General features: G+C 43.2%; 2 protein-coding genes across 11 annotated transcripts in view; one reads left to right on the top strand and one right to left on the bottom strand.

Annotated features, from left to right (window-relative positions):
* The window catches only part of ERICH1 (glutamate rich 1), a 90,512-nt gene extending 88,749 nt beyond the window's left edge, over nucleotides 1-1,763 (bottom strand). For 9 of the 10 annotated variants that reach the window (XR_014881575.1, XR_014881572.1, XR_014881573.1 and 6 more), the window contains exon 1: nucleotides 1,632-1,750. Coding sequence is in view for 2 of the 10 variants with exons in the window: in XM_085217941.1 (XP_085074067.1) it covers nucleotides 1,632-1,668 (37 nt within the window). In the remaining 8 variants the exon portion in view is untranslated. Of the gene's footprint in view, nucleotides 1-1,631 lie in introns of all 10 variants that reach the window. The other variant, XR_014881578.1, reaches the window with a different exon arrangement.
* Nucleotides 1,764-1,859: 96 nt separating this feature from the next.
* DLGAP2 (DLG associated protein 2) overlaps nucleotides 1,860-20,596 on the top strand; it is a 454,788-nt gene continuing 436,051 nt past the window's right edge. Inside the window, exon 1 of the mRNA XM_085217936.1 lies at nucleotides 1,860-2,027. Coding sequence (XP_085074062.1) covers nucleotides 2,010-2,027 — 18 coding nt within the window. The 5' untranslated portion in view covers nucleotides 1,860-2,009. The remainder of the gene's footprint in view (nucleotides 2,028-20,596) is intronic.

Genomic DNA, 20,596 nt, shown 5'->3' with positions numbered 1-20,596 from the left:
CTTTAAGGAATGATTAATATGGCTTTGAAGAAGCAACTAATATTTAACAGCAATGAAATATATTGTCTGCTGTGGATAATCATTCTGCCAATAATGCATTGAATGAGAACTGCTCGGTCAACCTAGCTCTGCTATGTATCATTGATATATATGAGACTGAAAACAAGAAAAACTACACATGCAAACACCACAATAATCAGAACTGTTCTTTCCCAGCCCATTCCTGAGTAGATCTCTGCCTATCTGCACTGCTGGTTTACTACAAGTTACTTTGATCCTTCCTAGTGACAACTGATCCCAACAAGCTTTTGACCAGCCCTTTTATTCTATCTTATGGCCAAGTTCAAAGCAAAATTAAAGACTCCAGTGTTCATTTCTAATTCAGACAAAAACAAACAACAATCTTCAGTATCTTCTACTTATTGCCATCAGGAGCAGTGCCTGCTCAGATGAAGCTGCAGACTCTTTGTTATTTGTTGTCCACTCTTCGTTAACTTTGTTATTTCAACCCAGGTGCCCACATTGCAAGCTGTCAGCCTCCTATTCCTTGCTGGATTTTCTGTCCAATTTCAAACTACCACTGCTTAGAGAGGCACACGAGTGGCTTCTATTGTTAAAGGGTATAAACTATAACTCAAGCAAGATCACCGTAGCTTTTTCTTCCACCTTAAGTGTTTTCCTATTTGATCCCTGGTTTAAAGGAGCTGGAGTAGTTTGGAATTTCACAGAGTTGTCTGGAAGGGAGCCTTAAATGCCGTTCATTGCAACCCCCTGAGCAGGGACACCACAGCCAGGCCAGGTGCTCACAGCCCCATCCAGCCTGACTGTCGGTGTCTGCAGGGCCACGGCATCCAGGGTGACCCTGGTCAAAACCTGCTCTCCTTCCTCTCAGCCCCAGAGTCCCACGTTTACTTACGAAAACTCTCTTTTCCCCACTGGCTAACCTTCTCTCACAAAACACTCATCTGTCCCTCTGCCCTTCCCTGTCAGAAGGCACGCTGCGTACACAGCGATCACTCCGCGGGCTATGGGATGGAGCTGTATCTCGGACTGAGAGCTCGGTTCTGCTTTCATACCTCCTTCAGAGCCGCCACCGGCCACATCAACACCGACCTCGCACTATATTAATCAGGCGAGACTCGGGTGTGGGACTGTGCGAAAACTTACGAGTCGCTCACTCAGCCCCTACAGACGGTAGGGATTCAGACGGCCCAGCGCTCAGCCGTACCGTAGAACAAACAACACAGCACTTTACCAAACACCGATGTTTATAACCGCGTTCTTCCAGCGCGAGGTGCGGTCTCACAGACCTCAAACGCCGAACGAACTGAACCATGTCACGCCTCCATAGCGGCTCGGCGCTACGGGTAACGGCGGCGCGCCCAGCTCAGCGAGCGCAGCGCGGGACTCGGGGCGGGCACGGGCACGGACACCGACCTGCCACTGCCACAGCCACCGCCTGCCACCCCGCTCAGCCCCAGCGCCCCAGGACGGGACGACTCAGGGCAGGAGGACGGCCGAGCCTCGCCGCGAGCAGGGCGGCGGCGAGAGACCGCCGGAGCGCCGCTCAGCGCGTGGGGCGACCGCGCCCGAGGCCGCCAACGCCGCCCCGCGCGCTCCGCTCGCCTCACCTGCCGCAGCCTCACCTTCCTTCCTGCTGAGCGCCATGGCCCGGCGCGGCCCGACCTAACCGCGCAGCCAGCCGGCCCGCGCCCGTCCTCCTTCCTGTTCCCCGCCGCAACTGTCCGTCAAGAGCTCGGAGTCTCCCCATTGGCTGACACGGCGGCGGGGGCGTGCCCTCCTCGCTCGGCTCCTCCCTCCCCCCTTCCCTGCGCCGTCTGCCGGCTCCGGTAGGGGGCGCGCGGCTGCGCAGAGCCGCCGGGGGCGCGCGCGGCAGCGGGATGCTGGGCGTAGGGCGCTGCTGCCGCTGCCGGCCGCGCTCTCCCCGACCCTGAGCCGGCGGCGCCGCCGCGCCCAGCCCGCACCTGCCCGGTGAATAATGCACTAGAATGTCAGCGCTGAGAAAGGTAGGCGGGCGGCGGGGGCCGCCGTCGGGGCGCCGCTAACTGAGGGAAGGGGGCGACGGCACCGCGGGGTCCGGGCGCTGCGCTCGGGGTCGGGGGGCGTCGGGCGGGAGGAGGGGCGCGGGGCCGGGCGCTCGGCGGCCGTCGGCGGGACGAGGCTGCGGGCAGCGCGCGACCCGTCGAGAGACGCCGGCGGGCTCCGTCCCGCCCGCAGCCCGGTTCGGGCGGCCGTGCCCCACTTCTGGCAGAGGTATGGAAGTGCCGCGGCCTCGACTTGCCGAACTTCCAGCGGCTCGGCGTCCTCGGCGACGAGCCCGAGGTGCCCCGTTTGGGCCGCTGCGAGAGCCGCGGGCGGCGGCGGGCAGCGGAGCTGCGGCGTGTGCTCGGCTGCGAGCTGAGCGCCGCGCGCTGCGGCTCGGGGGGCGGCGCGGGAGAGAACGGCTGGCGCGGGGCCGCTGTGGAAAAGTGGCTGTCGTGCCGAGCAGGTGACGGCGGTGTTCTGTAACGCGAGGGGACCCGGCCGTGCTGTCCCGCCGCACCTGCGCTCGGCTTCGCTCCTGTCTCCGCGTGCTGTCGGAATAAATAGGTAGAGGAGGAAGAGTGAAACTTTTGTACCGCCGCGCTGTCGGCTCTGCAGCGATCCCGTTTTCAAAAGCCGTTTCTAAAGGAACCTCACAAAGAATTTTCTTTCGGTGTTACAATCTTTAATATCACTGCGTGAGGCTTTTCTTACAAGGCTGGCCAGCTGTTAGCATTTCTGTTTAACGCGCTGCCGCCGTGCCCTCCCCTCCCTGTCCCCCCCGACTCAGTTCATGTCTTTTCAAGGCGTCCACTATGTGGTTAAAATGAATTCCGAGCGTGTTCGATGTTTTTTGAATTACGATGTTATTAAGCATTGGAGAGTTAATTCTGAGTGCTGCAGTCAGACCCTGTGTGATCCAACATAATATCCTGAAGTTAAATAATGCGCTTATTGTGCCGCCGTTCAGTTAAACGTGAAGTAAAAACTGGGACTGTCAAATAAATTCGTTGGTTCTGTTATAGATTATTTTTAGCTTTCCATTTTAGTGCTATTAATGGTATTAATATCTGGTTATACACTTAGCTACATGCCCTGAAAGCAGTGCTGGGCATAGATTGTTCTTTGTTAACTTTTTAGAATTTGAAGTCCTCGTGCAATTTTTAAATATCTCTGGTACAAACTGAAGATACGCTTAAAGCGAAACCCTAAGGGCTGCAAATGAGCCCTTGGTAGGCAGCCTGCCCAGCGGAGGTGCTGGGAGAGTGTGTGCAGTCTGTGCAACAGACCGAGCTGCACAGATGAACCCAAGGCTCCCACATGGGTGCCGGTTCCCCATTGCTGAGCAGGAGTTTGTGTCGGTGTGGGGGAAAGGCTCATCAGTATCAGCTGTGATGCTGTGGGCTATGCTGGGCTGTTACAAGCTGCCAAGCCAAGACAAAAATTACACGCGTGGAAGTCCGTTGTGGCCAGCTAATAATTATTTCTAGTCAGTTCAAAAATATAAAGTAAGCTATCACTGAACAAGTGTGCTGGCTTTAAGGAGCAATGGGCAGGCAGTCACACCTGAGCCTGAGAGCAGCAGGAGACTTCCATCCCCTCTGAGTGCAGTCCATGGCCAAGTGTACAGTCCTGATAGGGAATATTCTTGGACAATGTAATGACTGCTTTCAGCCTGACTGGGAGCATTGTCTGGCTAAATTATTAACGTAGGAATAGTCACTGGCATAGTTTGGCTTTGACTAAGGTGTTGAAGCAATATTTTATACCTGCCTCTAATAGGGAGGAACTTTTTTCCTGTTTGCAATTACACGTAGTCAAAGCAATTTTCCTGCAAAGCTATGATAGTCCTATGAGTAGTTTTGTAATAAAAAGAACATTGAAATAAAGACTTGTTTTTTCTGAAGTGCGCCATCAGGGGGCTCTTTCAAACTGTATCCGTCAAACAAAAACAGCTGTTTCAGTTCTACTGTGTGAACAAGACAATTGTTATTAGCTGCTCCAGCTTACCACCAAGCGAACCAGTTTGTCTAAGCAGGTTTTGGAAACGGGGCGGCCAGTAGTGCCGAAAGTTAGCGTTAGCTCGTCGGTGATGATGGAATTGAAGAGAGGCTTACACTTCTTAGAAATATGTTGTATGGGCCAGGATGTCCCACCTGATGCTGAACTGTTCTGTTTGCTGAATGGGTAGTTTTGTTTGGATAACTAGGGAAAGAAATTACATGCAGTTTAGTTTGCCTTATGAAAATTCATAGTCATCCACGAACCATATGGCTTTCCTACCCCTAGTAGGGAAATGTATCTATGCATGGCAGAAAGAGTGTGTCAACAGCTATGATCAAATATAAGTAGAAGTGGGCAGGAATGATTCAGAATCTCTTTTAAAGTAGACCTGAGACTACAACTTCTCATATTTCAGCCCATATATATCTCCATTATAGAATTATACTTCCCGAAACAGATTATAGTTCATCACAGCTACTTTCTGCTGCAGAGGCCAAAATGATTCATTAGAGTAAAGTAAGTACTGTTCCTTTTACTTTTTTTTTTAAAAAAAGGAAATGTCAAGTGGCAGTTTATTCATTTAGTGCACGCTCAGTTGTGATGAGAGGAAGGGAATCACTGCAGTCAGATTTCTCAGTCAGTGCTTCTACATATTTGGTCTCACTTTGTTCTTTCCTGTTTATCATTTTGATTTCTTCTGTGCACAAAGCAAGGGCATTTATCTGCTATACATTTTCCTTGCTTGCTTTTCATATTTCTCTGTCCTTGCCAGTTTTGAAAATTGAACAGATAGCTTCCTGTTTGACATTGACCCTTAGCCCTCAGATTTGTTTATTTATTAGTTTTATAACCGTATACTCTTATAATCTTGAAAAGTTTCCTTTCCTTACAGTGTTTGTGTATGGTAGTACGTATCTGGCACTAAATGTATGAGGCATAATATAGAGGAGGGCTTTTTTTCTCACAAGTACCTGTTGTCTTCAGTAGATGTTCTTAGTGCTATGTGTAGACGAATTGATGGTAATATCACAGGACAAAAATACAGTGAAAGGCATACATAAATCCAAGAAGGCAATATCAGTAATTTAGAGACTCAGATTTAATATAGTGCACAAATAATACAAAGAGTAGTACACAGCAGAGCTTTTTATCTTTACCTCCCCATCGTCCTTCATAGCTGCTCCTTTTCCACCCAAAGTCCTTCCTCTGCTCTTAATCCTGTATCCCCATCTTGAATATACTCTTGAAAACTCAGTTTGCTTTGTCAAAGAAAAGCATCCTAAGTTTGTCACATCCACTGAGCTCTGTCTTGCAACGACAAGTTTTATTCTAGCAAATGTAAAGGTTAAGTCTTAATAATAAAATCACAAAGATAGAGAAGGAAAGCGGAAGATGAAGGAGCAGAGAGTTAGGATTGGACGCCAGGTACTGGTGTGGTTGTCATTGAAGGTGCCTGTGATCCATAGTTCATCCTGGAGGTGAAGAGGCTGGTCCAGCTGCCTTTCTGAGGGAATAACCGTGCTGTGTTGCCCCGGAGAGGAAATGGGTCAGTACTAAGAGCAGCAACTCAAAACATATTTTTTTTTTGTGCTGCCTCCTAATTATCCTTCTTCTGATCTTTTAATTTAGGCAACATTGTGTTTTTTAATAATCTCTAAGGTGTGGGTGAGAATACAAAGTAATTGTTTAAGCTTGCCTGGAATCTAATTGCCCTTAGCGTTCATGGGGTTCTTTAATATGTTGGCTTCTTATGAGACTTATTTTTTGTAGTGGAGGTCACCTGAATTAGTTTTCTCTGATTCTTTACTTCTCAACAACATGACTTGCACTGTAAAAATTTTTAATGCCTTAATGATAATATAAAAATGGTGTATAATAAAATAACAGTAAAATCTCTGGCAATTCTGATAGTCTCACAGTTGGACAGGTGGGTGACTTTCCATGGAGACTATATGCAGCCTTATTAACAGCGCAGCTAATCGACGTAGCCTTTAAGGAAACTGTCCAAATCATTTCACTTTGCACTGCCATTTTGGGAGCTCATGCAGCTGTGGGGTACAGGAGTGTGTTGCGGTGCTGCTGGGTGCGTTGCTGGCAGCCAAGAGTAGGAGGAACTTCCCCGCTTTCACACCTTCCTTCTAGTTTCACATGTAGCCCATAAAAATAACACAGAGCAAATGGCTTCAATAGCCACAAGTGGGAGGTTATTTTTGAGCTTTTTTTTCCTCCCGAATGGCAAACAGCAGGGAGGGAGTCTCATGATATTACTATTCCTTCTATTTTTCTAGAGTAATCTATAAGAGTGGGGGGAAGGACAAAAAAAACCCAGAGGATCTTTCACGCTCACATTCCTATCGATTTGTGGCTTCATAAGACATTGGAATATAAAGCTACAGAGAATAAACTCAATCGAATTCGTGTAAACCGAGCTCAGGTAAGATAAAGATGACACTTTGGCTTCATTCGTGTGGAGTGAGATTCTCTCAAAGAGAACCAGCACCAGGCCCACCTTGCGTCCACTGCACATTTCACTCAAAATGAACACACAAATTCTTGAATTTCAGTGATGGGTAGCATCCTTCCTGATGAGAAGAAAGGAGGATGTAGTTTGCCTTTCTTCCTTTGATTTTCCTTCCTTGAGCTTGCAGCCTTTCAAATCCTGTCTGGTTGAAGCTACAGGAAGGACCTTCGCCTTTTTTTACACTGGAAAAGGAGAAGCACAACTGAGTTTATTGAAAAGCCTGCGCATCTGTTTGAATTCTTCAGGATTCCTTCAAACAGGCTTCCTGTGGCATGATGTAGATGAGTAAGTGAACTTAAGAATGCTTATTTATCTTCTGAAATTGGGGTGTGAAGGTGTCACGTGGCGCAAAGATGTTGTGTAAGGAAAAAGTGTGGATGTCGTCTGGCTAGGAGGGCTTTGGGCTCCTGTTGGCAAGGCTGACCTGGGTTCACTTTTCCTCTGATACCAAATTCAGCCTCTCTGATGTCCCCAGCCTTGTCTTGCTGTGGGACATGAAATAGCCTTTCTCTGTGCTTTGATGGCAACTTGTGGCTTTATTATCCAGCATTGGCCTGGTTTTGTGTCTGTTTCAGGGTTATCTTTGCCACAGCAAAGGTGAAGAGAAAAACTGACACTAAGGGATTAATTGTAAAGTAACTGATCTGATGCTTTCTCAGTGCCATAATGGAAACTTAAGTTGACTGTCTTCTTTGGGCATTCAGATAGGTAAATGGGACTGATGCTTTTTGCCTTTAGTTGGCCAGGAAATGAAAATATTTCACACAGACTAGGCATGGCTCCTTCATAGCACACGGCTTACAAAACCCACTGTGATACCCTGTGATTTGTGGATTGGAGTGTTTTATCACAAATATCTGCAGAGAACAGCTAGAACATCATATGCAGATAATGCAGCAGTACCTCTGAAAATGCACCATTACTTTTCTGTCAGTCCTGAAATGCATTGCCCTCTGTAGCATATCCCATCTTCATGCACATCAGTCCTCATTCAATATGCAAGAGGTGTGCATAAAACGTGAGCTGTTTCAAAATAAGCTGTTTTGATAAAGTTGAAGAGGGATGCCATTAGTTATGATATCCTGCTCTTTTATAATAATGTGAATTATGAGTACTTTGATAAGTTTTCTTAAATGGTAATTTAGAATTTACTGCTCCAAAATCTTAACATATAGTGCTTCCAAAAGAGAGAGCTTGTATTGACAATATTTTTCAGCCTCATTTCTCCTTTTGGAAAGTAATGTAGCCTTATATAACACTGACTTTCCTAGGAAAACTTGGACTGTCTACGCTTCAAGATGTCAACTGCAAGAAGATTTAGGAAGTTATATATTGCTTCAAGAATTCAAAGGCACATACGCTGACCTTTTAATAATAATGAAATGGATGACTAAAGCACTATCATAGATCTAAATAGTTAATAGTTCAATAGTTTGAAGGTCTGTTGCATTTCTTATTCAAATTAAGAAGTGCTATAGTGATTTTGGATGTTTCCCAAAGTTTTTCTCTTTTTCCTGCCTAAAAAATATTTCTCTACATCTAAAATAAATTGTTACAGGTTACATAAATCAGTGGAAATGCTCTTATGTCCACCAGTAAAAGGTCCTCTGCAGTGATGTGTGCCCATTTTTGAGGTCATTTATAGAGCAGTTAACACTGTATGATATTACCTGGTTTTGAGCTTTCTTTTTGACATTCGTTACGTTCTTCTCTGTTCCTTAACTATTGCATTTCCAAATAGCATTTTCATTTTACAGTGCTTTGGGAGACTGTAAATTCCTTAGTAAATGTCTCATCTGATACATTAATATTGCTAACTTGAAATGTGCTTATGATTTAGAGCAGGCAGATCCTTTCAGGGTGGAAGTCACTCTCAAATATTTCTTGTCATGTATAAATTGTGAAATGCACTTTCTTTGCTAACTGGTGTCAGGGCTTCCATCAGTTCTCAATGAATTTCTATTTCTTTTTACTTTCTGAAGTCGTCATGAATTGCTGTCCTAAAAACGATGCAGAAAGGGAGAAATATAAAGCTGAGAGCTGCAGTGTGTGCCAGGCTGTAGAGTGCTGCTTTGATCAGTAAAATAGAAAAGTTTCCCCCATATAAATGTATCACATTCAGACTGTAGCCTTTTTTGGGAGCTTTCTTAGCCTCTGCTTGTAGATAACTGGCTGTTTATTTGCATACTCAAGTCATATAAATCATTTTATTTTTCTTTTTAGACAGATAACAAATGCCTTCTTTTAATGGAACCTTTTGTGTGTGCGTGTGTGTGTTTATTAATTTATTTAAGTTACATTCTGTTATTAAAATAAACCACATACACACACACACAGAGCCACTCGGTAGTATACTTCCTGGTTTGATAGAATTTCATTTAAAATGTTCTGACAAATTTCCATCTGTTACTTCCCAGCTCATACATGGACACTGAAACATAGCACACTAAATGTGATGCCTGGGAACCAGAAGAATGTGTGAAGATTTATATTCTGATTATAGTGTCAAAATGAAGGATAAAAATTTACTTAACTGCTTGTAAGATCAGTGCTATAAGCAAAGCACATTATGGTAACATTTATGCTTTCCTGCACTTCTCAATATTGCAATATATCAGCTGTAAAGGTCAGATGTTAGAGCAAGCCAGATTAATGCTGGTAACATAGCCAAAAGGGAAAGTGTCATGGAGGGGCTTAGGATTGATATGATTACATTAGGTTGTGATATGAATTACAACCAGAAGAAAACGAGACACATGATCAAGAATGTAGATGGAAGTGTTGGAGTGTAACAGGAAAACTAACGGAGGGACCCTTGTGGAGCAGTACAGAGGAAGATTATCTTGGTTGTTTTTTTTTTTTTTTTCTGGCTAAATGTAGCAGGCTAAGAATAGGGGAAGAAAGGAGCTGCATAACACCTCTTTTTTTGAGCTATCATACACTTTTCACAAACTGCATCATGGAACACTTAAATATTGTCATGTTGTACATGGTAAAGCTACAGAGATTATAGAAACCTCCATCAACGTCATATAATGTATCTTGATATAGAAGGAGCTGAGGTGATTGCAATGTAGCTGGCATTTTTTCTGCTTTTTTTCATGGAAAACATGACCTGTAAAATAGAGTAATTGGTTTAAAAAAAAAAAAAAAGAAAGAAAACAACTCAAGAAGTAATTTAATGCAAGGGTATATTATACCATTCTTAATTTCAGTTGTATAATTTCACATAACGTTGAATAAAATTTGCCTGTCTTTTTCAACATCTGTCATGAAGCTGGCCTGAGTTGTCCTGTAGAAATATCTTACCCATCTTTATCATGACTTACCATGCAAACTGCATTCCTCCTGACCAATGGAACAAAATTTTCCAGTGTTTCTGATTTTGGAGCACAAGGAACAAAGTATTCTTGGCAGCCTGGCTGTTCCCTTGTGAATTTTCTTCTGAAAGACATCAGTGATCATTAGTCTTTTCCCTTCCCTTCCTTTCCCTTCCTTCCCTTCCTTTCCCTTCCCTTCCCTCCCTTCCCTTCCTTTCCCTTCCCTTCCCTTCCCTTCCCTTCCCTTCCCTTCCCTTCCCTTCCCTTCCCTTCCCTTCCCTTCCCTTTCCTCCTTTTCCCTTTTCCCTTTTCCCTTTTCCCTTTTCCTTTCCCTTTTCCCTTTTTCCCTTTTCCCTTTTCCCTTTTCCCTTTCCCTTTTCCCTTTTCCCTTTTCCCTTTTCCCTTTTCCCTTTTCCCTTTTCCCTTTTCCCTTTCCCTTTCCCTTCCCTTCCCTTCCCTTCCCTTCCCTTCCCTTCCCTTCCCTTCCCTTCTCCCTTCCCTTCCCTTCCCTTCCCTTCCCTTCCCTTCCCTTCCCTTCCCTTCCCTCCCTTCCCTTCCCTTTTCCCTTCCCTTCCCTTTTCCCCTCCCTTTTCCCTCCCCTCCCTTCCCTTCCCTTTTCCCTTCCCTTCCCCTCCCTTCCCCTCCCTTCCCCTCCCTTTTCCCTTCCCTTTTCCCTTCCCTTCCCTTCCCTTCCCTTCCCTTCCCTTCCCTTCCCTTCCCTTCCCTTCCCTTCCCTTCCCTTCCCTTCCCTTCCCTTCCCTTCCCTTCCCTTCCCTTCCCTTCCCTTTCCTCCCTTCCCTTCCCTTCCCTTCCCTCCCTTCCCTTCCCTTCCCTTCCCTTCCCTTCCCTTCCCTTCCCTTCCCTTCCCTTCCTTCCCTTCCCTTCCCTTCCCTTCCCTTCCCCTCCCTTCCCTTCCCTTCCCCTCCCCTCCCTCCCCTCCTCCCCTCCCTTCCCCTCCTTCCCCTCCTTCCCCTTCCCTCCCTTCCCCTCCCTTCCCCTCCCCCTCCCTTCCCTCCCTTCCCCTCCCTTCCCCTCCCTTCCCTCCCTTCCCCTTCCCTTCCCTTCCCTTCCCTTCCCTTCCTCCTTCCCTTCCCTTCCCTTCCCTTCCCTTCCCTTCCCTTCCCTTCCCTTCCCTTCCCTTCCCTTCCCTTCCCTTCCCTTCCCTTCCCTTCCCTTCCCTTCCCTTCCCTTCCCTTCCCTTCCCTTCCCTTCCCTTCCCTTCCCTTCCCTTCCCTTCCCTTCCCTTCCCCTTCCCTTCCTCCCTTCCCCTCCCTTCCCTCCCTTCCCTTCCCTTCCCTTCCCTTCCCTCCCTTCCCTTTCCCTTTCCCTTCCCTTTTCCCTTCCCTTTTCCCTTCCCTTCCCTTTTCCCTTCCCTTCCCTTCCCTTCCCTTCCCTTCCCTTCCCTTCCCTTCCCTTCCTTCCCTTCCCTTCCCTTCCCTTCCCTTCCCTTCCCTTCCCTTCCCTTCCCTTCCCTTCCCTTCCCTTCCCTTCCCTTCCCTTCCCTTCCCTTCCCTTCCCTTCCCTTCCCTTCCCTTCCCTTCCCTTCCCTTCCCTTCCCTTCCCTTCCCCTTCCCTTCCCTTCCCTTCCCTTCCCTTCCCTTCCTCCCTTCCCTTCCCTTCCCTTCCCTTCCCTTCCCTTCTCCCTTCCCTTCCCTTCCTTCCCTTCCCTTCCCTTCCCTTCCTTCCCTTCCCTTCCCTTCCCTTCCCTTCCCTCCCTTCCCTTCCCCTTCCCTCCTTCCCTTCCCTTCCCTTCCCCCTTCCCTTCCCTTCTTCCCTTCCCTTCCCTTCCCTTCCCTTCCCTTCCCTTCCCTTCCCTTCCCTCCCTTCCCTTCCCTTCCTTCCTTCCCTTCCCATTCCTTAATTCCCTTCCTCTCCTTCCCTTCCCTCTCTTTTTGTTTTTAGCACAAAACATAAAAATGTCTTCTCTAGCTTTCCCCTCCCTTCGTAAATATGCCCAGCTCTTGTAATTCCTACCACTGTTGATATCACAGCTGAAAGATCTGCAGTAAGTACCAAGAAAACCCCAGCAATGTACGTGCATGCAAGGTGTTCTGGTTTTGAAAGAAAGTTGTGCTAGCAACTGAGTAGAGCTGGAAACCCACTGAGGCATAGCATCTGGCTTGGCCTAGTTCAAGGTGCCTTAGAATCCCCAAGGTGCCCATGCAGGTGTGGCTGGTGTAACAAATTCTGGGCCTGGATCACCTTCATGTCCCTCTAGAGAAGCAACAGCTGCCCAAGAGGCAGGAGGACTTCTGGCTGTGAGGTGCTCCTGGGCCACCCTCCTGCCCTTTGGCCATCACCTCACAAGGATCCCATGTAAACTGCATGCCATATCTACCAACTTGAAATGTACGTGCTGGTATCAGGTACCTCGAGGCTTCCCAGATAATGCCAGGCACTGATTTGCCAGCAACCAAATCCAGTTCTAGGCACGTATTTCCATCACATCTCAGGGAGCTGTTTAAGAGGCTACACCTAACAGTAAACATTGAGTTTGATGAAAAACAAATGGATCCTATAAATTTATATGTGTTTGTATTTGTTATTTGATATAATAAATGAGCCCCATAAAAAGTGTTTTCCTGATGTGCTTGGAGAACGTTCTTCTGTCTCTGTGCAAATTTAAGCTGTCAACTGTTCAGATTTCAATTTATTTGTATTTAGTTTTCACAAATTAGCCTGGTTCCCTGTGAAATCTAACTATCTCAAATATTTGAAATATTTCACCTCAGCCGTTTGAAGTACATGTGCACAAGGAAATTTTTGCATACACCTCACTGTGACCAGGCTTTTGGTTTTAGCATCATATTTGGGCTGTGTCATACGTCAGTAATTTTCATTGCAGCCTTATCCGGAAAGAGTGGTTAAATATATCAGCTTGACTATATTTTGATCTAAATGTGCTTCCTCTGTCCAAATTTGATGACTGTTTTTTAACTCATAAGAGTGGTTACAAGAAAAGCTGCATTTTTCAGCTCAGCTATATCATATACCAACGAATAATCCATGTTCCTATTTCTCTTGTAATAAAAAAAGATCCAGTTCTTTTGCTTAGAAACAGTGTATTCCGTATGTTTTTTGCTCATGTCAGAAAAGCAGTGTGACACCCTGAAACTACAGGCTGGAATATCAACTTTGTGGTGACTGAAGACAGGATGTCATCAAGTTATTCTACTCCAACTTTGTAGTCTCCTTTGTTTCATAGCCTCGTCAGCTGTCAGTAACCACTGAAGGTGTACCAGGTGTCCAAGACCAAGACTTCACTGCATTTGGTGCCCAGCTTCTGTACTGACAACGGATCTACCACACCAGTTTTATAGCAAACTGGAAATTGTCTGCCAAGTGGGTAAGCCCACATTTCTGTGATATCATTGAGTTTTCCATCTCACTGAATTTGCTGTGAGCTGCTGTCATCACCAGCATGATGGGAATCACTGAAATATTTTGGGCCATTTTTCTGGAGTCGGAGAAACCTGAAGAAGGAGACCTTGGTTTTGGAAGTGCCTGGGAGGTACCACCCCTAAGATGTTGTCTTAAGACTGTGCCAACACTGTTGCATTTCACTCCAAACCATAATTACAAGCTCTGCAGCTTGTCCCATCACATGGACACTGACCTTCCTTTGGGCTAGTGTGTTTAGGGAACACCACAGTCAGCACTGTTCGCTGCTGATCTCAAGTAATGACTGAAAATGAAAAGGGGACAGGTTTAGTGCTTACCCTGAACGGAGCTGCGTGTGCTTTTCCATCATTTTTAGAAATTTCCTTTGAAAGAGCTGAGAATGCATGATCTATTTTAAATACTGCTTCAGAAGATGAAATTATTTTTGGTCTAAATGAAATCGATAAGCAGTATTAAATCTAGAATAAGGTTTAAGTGAGCAAAAAAATAAATTCAGTGATCCTCAGTCATGCCATGTGTATCAGGACTGATATGACACCCCTTATTGCCCAGTTAATATCCGCTTTCTATAAAGCAAACAGCTTAGTAAAGCCAACAAAACCTCCTCAATCCAAAGCCTTCAAAGGCATGAATAATAACATGTACGCATTTAGCATTTACTTCTTTATTCCAGGCTCAAAAACCCTGAACCTTACTCATTTTGGCTTCCACTTGTGCATCAGAAGATCTTCCCAAGCTTTATCTGTGTAGCCCATGGCAAAGTCAGCTAGCTGGTAGCATCCTGTTTTGTCTTCATCTCCTGGTATGGCATGGCTGAACTCTCCAGGCTCCCTGCATTACAGCAGCACAGCCACCAGGTAGACATCACCTTTCTGCTGCCCCTGCTCTCATAGTCAAACACTGCAGAATTGACTGGGTTTTTCCAACAGGCAAGCTTCTTCAAGTTCTTTATAGAATATAAGGTAGTTCTCCCTTGATAGCTTTTCTTACCCCCAACACTCATCTCTTTGCTGTTTTCTTGCCTCATAATTGGAATTCTGATGTTGTTGGTTCCTTCATTTGCTGTATTGAAAATGGTCTGAAATAAATAAGAACATTGCTTACATCTGTGAAAGTGTTGCCTAGCAAAGTCAAATCTTGATGAAATGTTAATTCATTTTCATAACTTACATCCATTATTTCTTACAGTGTTTGATATATTTTACATGCTTTTGTGATCCTAAAGGAAAGAGAAATTGTGTTCAAATGGAATCATAGATTTTATCTTTTTTTTTCTTTTGAGACTCTTGTTGCAGGATGTGAGATTCATCTGACTAAATATGTGCTTCCACCTGAGTTACAATTGCAGTTACTGGTCATTTTTGATACGTGTGAGGTGAAATATTTAGCCTTGAGGCGTTCAGCTTCACCCTCAAGCAGTTGAGCTACATCATCCCTATCTATCTCAACTCTGGAGCCTGGGGTGACTTGCTCGGAGGAGATTTCTATCATATAGGATGTACTTATTGGTATGGTGAATTCCAACTGGGGAATGTACAGATCATCTCTTCTTGAATATATTCCAGTAGAACTTTGGTCATACAGTTAAACGGCTCTTGAAGTAAAAATCTTTTCATATTAGCTTCTTACCGTTGTTGAAGGTGTTTTTAAAGTCAACACCTATGCATAAAGACATCATAAGTATCTACTTCTTCATCAGCATAAGACTGCATCTGAACCCACTGAAAACTTTGTCACAGCACTGTATTAACTTTGAGTCAAGTGTCCTGCATGAGCACCCACTTTTGATAGCAGAGCAGGTATTTTAAAATAAAAAATAAAAATAAAAACGTAAAAATATTTCTGCTTCATCTCCTGAGGTGCTTAGTGACTCTCTTCCTTGCAGAGCAACAGGAGGTTGAGATGAAAAAAGCTTGTTTGGAGCTTATTTGGAACACGCCAATAATAGCAGTTGTTGGTAATGATTTTGTTCCATATGAGTACATGACATGCTCCTTCCCTCTTGTGATAAAAGCTTTAAATGTGAGTACCCAGGAAGTGCCAGCATTCTAATTGCTCCTGTAGTTGAGTACATAAAAATATCAAATGCATAAAATATTTTGGCATAAAAAGGAGTAGATGGGTAAAGAAATAGGGTACGCTTAAAAATCCAGTAATATACATGGAGGCAAAAGTATCTTATTGTGCCTGACACCGACTTTTCTTCAAGCTTCAAATACTGGTAAGGCAATTTAGCTGTCATGTAATAAATGTGTTCAAGGTCTCTCATCGACCACATTTGAATTGGAGACCTTTGATCTCCGACTGATTCTTCTAACTTGACAATTTTTCATTTCTTGTTTGTTGTAGTACTCATTCAGGAGTGCTAAAAAGTGGAATGATCTGCAGTGACCCGGAAGCTTTAACTCCATCCATATTGCTCACGAGACGCGTGCATCTTGTACTTGACTGATGTGCTATCAGTAAAAAGAACTTAATCCAGAGTTAAAATAACAAAACACACAAAAAAAAAAAAATAAAAAAACATAAGTGATACAGAAAGGCCTTTTAGATAAAGAGTTCTTGTTCATTTTATTTCCAGATGAACTTATTTTGGCATTTTATGAATTCAAACTGCTGCTAGCCATTGGAATGTTAAATACAAAATTGCCATAAAAACTGTATGTTAAGTCAAAAAATCACACAATCACACTTCTGTGATCCAGCAAATATATAAGTGCTAAATTGCTGGTATACATTATGTACTTCATTATACACATACCCATTATAACAGCAGGTGTATCCGATGATTTTCAAGGTGTATTAAAAATATTTTACTTAAATGAAATCCTTATGGGGATTTAAAAGCATGTAATGTTCTATTTTACAAATCTACAAATGCAACTATTTTTAGAATTGACAGAAAGTTCCTCTGAAACTGAGTCATGTTAGAAGGTTTTAGCTGGGAATGCATGGGATGATTCAGTAAGGCTGAATGACTGGAATGATTGAGTAAGGCAACATTTTTTTTAATAAGAAAAACTGGGGGAAAAAAGCTCTAAAAACATTCTGTGTTTGGATGCTTGGAATACCTAAGAAAGTCCTGATAGCTACTAGTACTGCTCCATAGGGAGCATCTGTAAGTCATCCCTTTCCTACTGAGTTTAGCATTCTCAGTAGAACATGTTCATTCATAAATATAGACCTTTCTTAGTTATCCTGTAACTGTGGCATCAAATCGTATTTTGTGGTTGTGAATTAAAAAGGTTTTATAATAGAACTCTAAATATTTGTGTTACTGGAAATTCAGCATTTTTGTTCCTACCGAGGGCTTGTTTGCTTTGTGTTTCAGCTGCATGAGTGGCTTACTTTTTTGTGTCTAGCTCATTTCTAAACTGTTTTCTGTTGCTTTTGATTATTGAGTGTTTGGTTTAGTCTAGTTCTGTTGGAAAAAGAAAACTAATACAAACATGACTCTTCTCCCCGCAATCCTTAAGAACACTGTCAGTATCAGTTCTATAGTAATGTTGAATATTTAAGTAAAACTGTATAAGTTCTGGAATGAGTGGTTTGTCAGTCTACGTATCCTTATTATACGTAGTTGTAGTGCAATCAATGCTTACATGTAATTTATAGATAAATTATACTTTATAGGAAGAATGGCCATAAGCTGCCTACTCATAGCCTGTATGCATTGTTACCATTTATGCAGTATATCCTTCAGTTACAATATTTTTGTTTTCCTGATGAAGGAACTTTCATTCCATTCTACAGAATTTTATAGAAGGAAAATGGAAGAAATGGTTACAAAGTTTTAATAGAACCATAGAGTGGTTTGGGTTGGAAGGGACCTTAAAGGCCATCTAGTTCCAGCCCCATTGCCAAAGCAGAGACATTTTCAACATGATCAGGATCAAAGCCACATTTAAACCAGCTTTAAACACCTGTAGTGATGGGACATTCACAGCTCTCCAAGCAGCCTGTTTCAGTGTCTCGCCATCTTCATCATAAAAAGAAGTGAGGTAGGGTTCTGTATTTTCTATAAAGTTAGTGTGAAAGGAATGTCGATGTTTTCCACTATTTTTGCTATTTTTTAAATCTACTGAATATCCATTTTATATGCACCACTGTCTTTCCTAATATCAGACCCCTTTTCACTTCTCTGAGTATAATGGTTACATTTGAAAATTACATTCTGTATGTCCTATTGCTCAAATCAGCTCTACCATCTAGCTAGAAATTCTTGGGGTACTGTTTATGTTAGAGCCTAAGCATGACATTCAATTAGGGATTGAAATACCCAAATTTAGTTTTCAGCTGTGTAAACTCAGAAGTCTAGCGACCTTCCAGAAGCCCTAAATTATTCCACGTGACTCTCAGCTTCTAGGCTAAAGGACTCCGGTCTTCCTTAGATCTTGTGTAATTTTTCCTAGTCTTAGCAGAGCTCCTGAATAAACTGGCAGCCTCAGAAGTTGTTAGATACCTGCACTGATTAATTGAATTGCTAACCTGATTCCTATGTGCCTAAGGTCCCACTATAGTGCAGAGGCATCTGGTCAGGAGAGAAATTGAGCTCATTGGCCACTATGTGCGTAGTAAACTTTGGCATCCTGTGCTGTTTCAGGTGCTTTAGATTATCTGTGACATCTGCATGTGCTAGAAGTTATGTTGTAGGACCTGCAGTGGATGAAATGTATGTTTTTTACAAATGGCATCTGGAGGGAAAGCAGGATACTTGGGTGCACATGCAGTGACACTAGACACTGGTACGTGAGCAACTGAACTGAGTCCTCAATGACCTGTTGATCCCACAGAAGGCCTAGGAACTTTGGTAACTATAGAAACCTGAATTTTGAGAATTGTGGCTCTGTGAGTTGAATTTTACCTTCCTGAGGACTTGGATATGAATTTAGCATATTTTTCTTGTTTATTTGCTTGTGAAATCTCCAGACTTCACTTTCATGTGTATAAAACAATCTAGTAGTCCATCAACTGTCCCATTCCCATTAACTAACTCTCTCTGATGTTTGGCCTGTGAGTCTTACTCAGGATGTTCACTTCAAGTTTGAGTGATACCCTGTTATGTGCATTGCCTGTGAGATCTTTGAAAAGGCATCATTAATTTTGGTGAATCAACATTCCAGCAGATGGTACCGTGATTGGCAAGTCATGTCTACGAGCTCCTTATCAAGTCCTTCATTGACCTACTGAGACGTTGCTTCAACTGTATGAAGGTGGGAATCTGAGGTTTACGGTAACCTTCTCATCAGAAAGCAGCGAGGACTAAAATCAGGGCTAACGTCAAACTACCTAATAACACTTGTAACAGTACCTCACGTTTCTGGATTATTTTAGGGTTACAAAGTGTTTTTGCAAACATTGATTAACACTGCAACAGAGTGAAGTGTGTATTGTTAGCTTGTGCTCACTCATGGGAGTGAGTGGTGAATGAATAAGAAGCTCATTCTGAGAGTTTGGGAAAATCATTCATACTGTTACTTTGCACTTCATCTGGATAGTAGTGCTTTTTCCAAATTCAGTGAAGAACTGGGAGTGTATGCCTGTCCATATAAATGGCAAATGCAGGGGTGCTGTTGCAGCCAAAAATATTAGAAGCAGGGACTCACTTCTGATTTGCATTTATCTCAATGTGTGGAACTCGTGTAGTGCAGATGTCTCTATCTGAGCTTGTTACCCTTGGATTTCTTTACAGTCAAGCTCTAGTCAATGTAAAGTGCAATTAATGTCATTCCAAAGTAGGTGTCTGAATACATCAGTCTGACTCTAAAGGATGCCCAGGCTGAGTAGTTCAGATGTAGAACTGAATCTAATCCTATTTGTTCTGTGGGCAAAACTGCTATGATTTTGTCTTTGCAAATACAAATTTAATTTTACCAAGCCACAGTTAGCACACCAGATGTAAAAGTGTCTCAGAATAATTCTGTTCTAAGTGTTTGCAACAGATTGTTGTATCAAAATTTTCTTTTAATTAAAGATACAAAATAATTGCTTCATAATTTTATACAGACACAATACCAATACCTGTTATGTCTTTTTGGGTCTTCTAGAGCAGTGAGAAAGGAAAAGGACAAGGTTTTGCCATGTGGGAAATGAAGAATATTTATAGGACTTATGTTCTCTTCCTTAGTGTGATACTTTGCTCAGTTTCCTTACACATCTTACAGACTGCTAGATAACATCAGGTGTCCAAGCTGGCACTTTAAGAAGGCATATTCTTCCCTGGGGAATTATCACACCTATTATGTGCAGGCAGCTTAAGTACTGGTATCTGAGTGTCTGAGTTGCACTGAACATCCACAAGTGGAAACCTGGTAAGATTTTCAAGATCAAGGTCCACAAAATTTCCTACAAGTGACTTCCAGTATGCTAAGTGTTTGGGTCTTCATGTCAATTAATTGATTGATTTGACTCATTACTGAATGCAGTGAACCATGCACATGCAGGAGGTAGAGGAGAGAGTCGTTTGCGTTGCATCTGCCATACTGTTGAGGCACCTCAGGATGTCTGTCCACAACAAAAAGTTAACTTTGTCTCCAAAAATATTTCAAACAACAATGGAGAGCTGCATTTAAACATCTGCATTAATTCCTGGATCTTGCCTGCTATCTAGCACATCTAGGCACATTTGTGTAAACACCTATACTTAGGTCTCTTTAACACTGAGTTATTCTCATTTGAAGGAAAAAAAAAAAACAACCCTGTTCTTTACAGTTTGCAGCAGTGAGGATTTCAGAGCAAGCACAGGTCATCCGCATTGCAACTGCAGAAATTTACTAATCTGTTCTCTCATTCTCATCCTGATTATCTGTTTTTTCCATCAGCCATGTTTCTTTCACAATCACATCTGATGTTCTTTTCAGGGAAAACAGGCAGTCTTCTAAAAATAAATGAGTAGGATTTACAATGTATTTGTTATTCTCCATCACCTAATGTTTCTACTACCTCCATATCTGGATATTAACATTGTACTTCCCAAATATAATTCTTGGGAATTATATTAATTTGAATGGTTTGGATGACTTTTGATACACTGAGAGATTGCTTCATATTGAAAGAAAGCATGTCTCTATGGGATCTTAGGAATGATAACATTTTTCTGCCAGCTTTTACAGTAATTAGAAATACAGCAACATTCACAACAAAAACAGAAATACCTTCTTTTACCCAAAAATCATGAAGCAACATAAAACACTAAGAAAGTCTCTGTAAGACTGTAGTAAATTTATACACACAGGACCTATATCATTGTGTTACTGTAACCAATAAATAGGTTGATGTTGAATATCTTAGAGTTTTGTTTTCTGAA

The sequence above is a fragment of the Meleagris gallopavo genome, chromosome 2, assembly GCF_905368555.1.
Source record: "Meleagris gallopavo chromosome 2, MGAL_WU_HG_1.1, whole genome shotgun sequence".
NCBI lineage: Eukaryota > Metazoa > Chordata > Aves > Galliformes > Phasianidae > Meleagris > Meleagris gallopavo.
The sequence above is the reverse complement of the archived record's forward strand: the minus strand, read 5'-3'. Positions and strand labels throughout refer to the sequence as shown.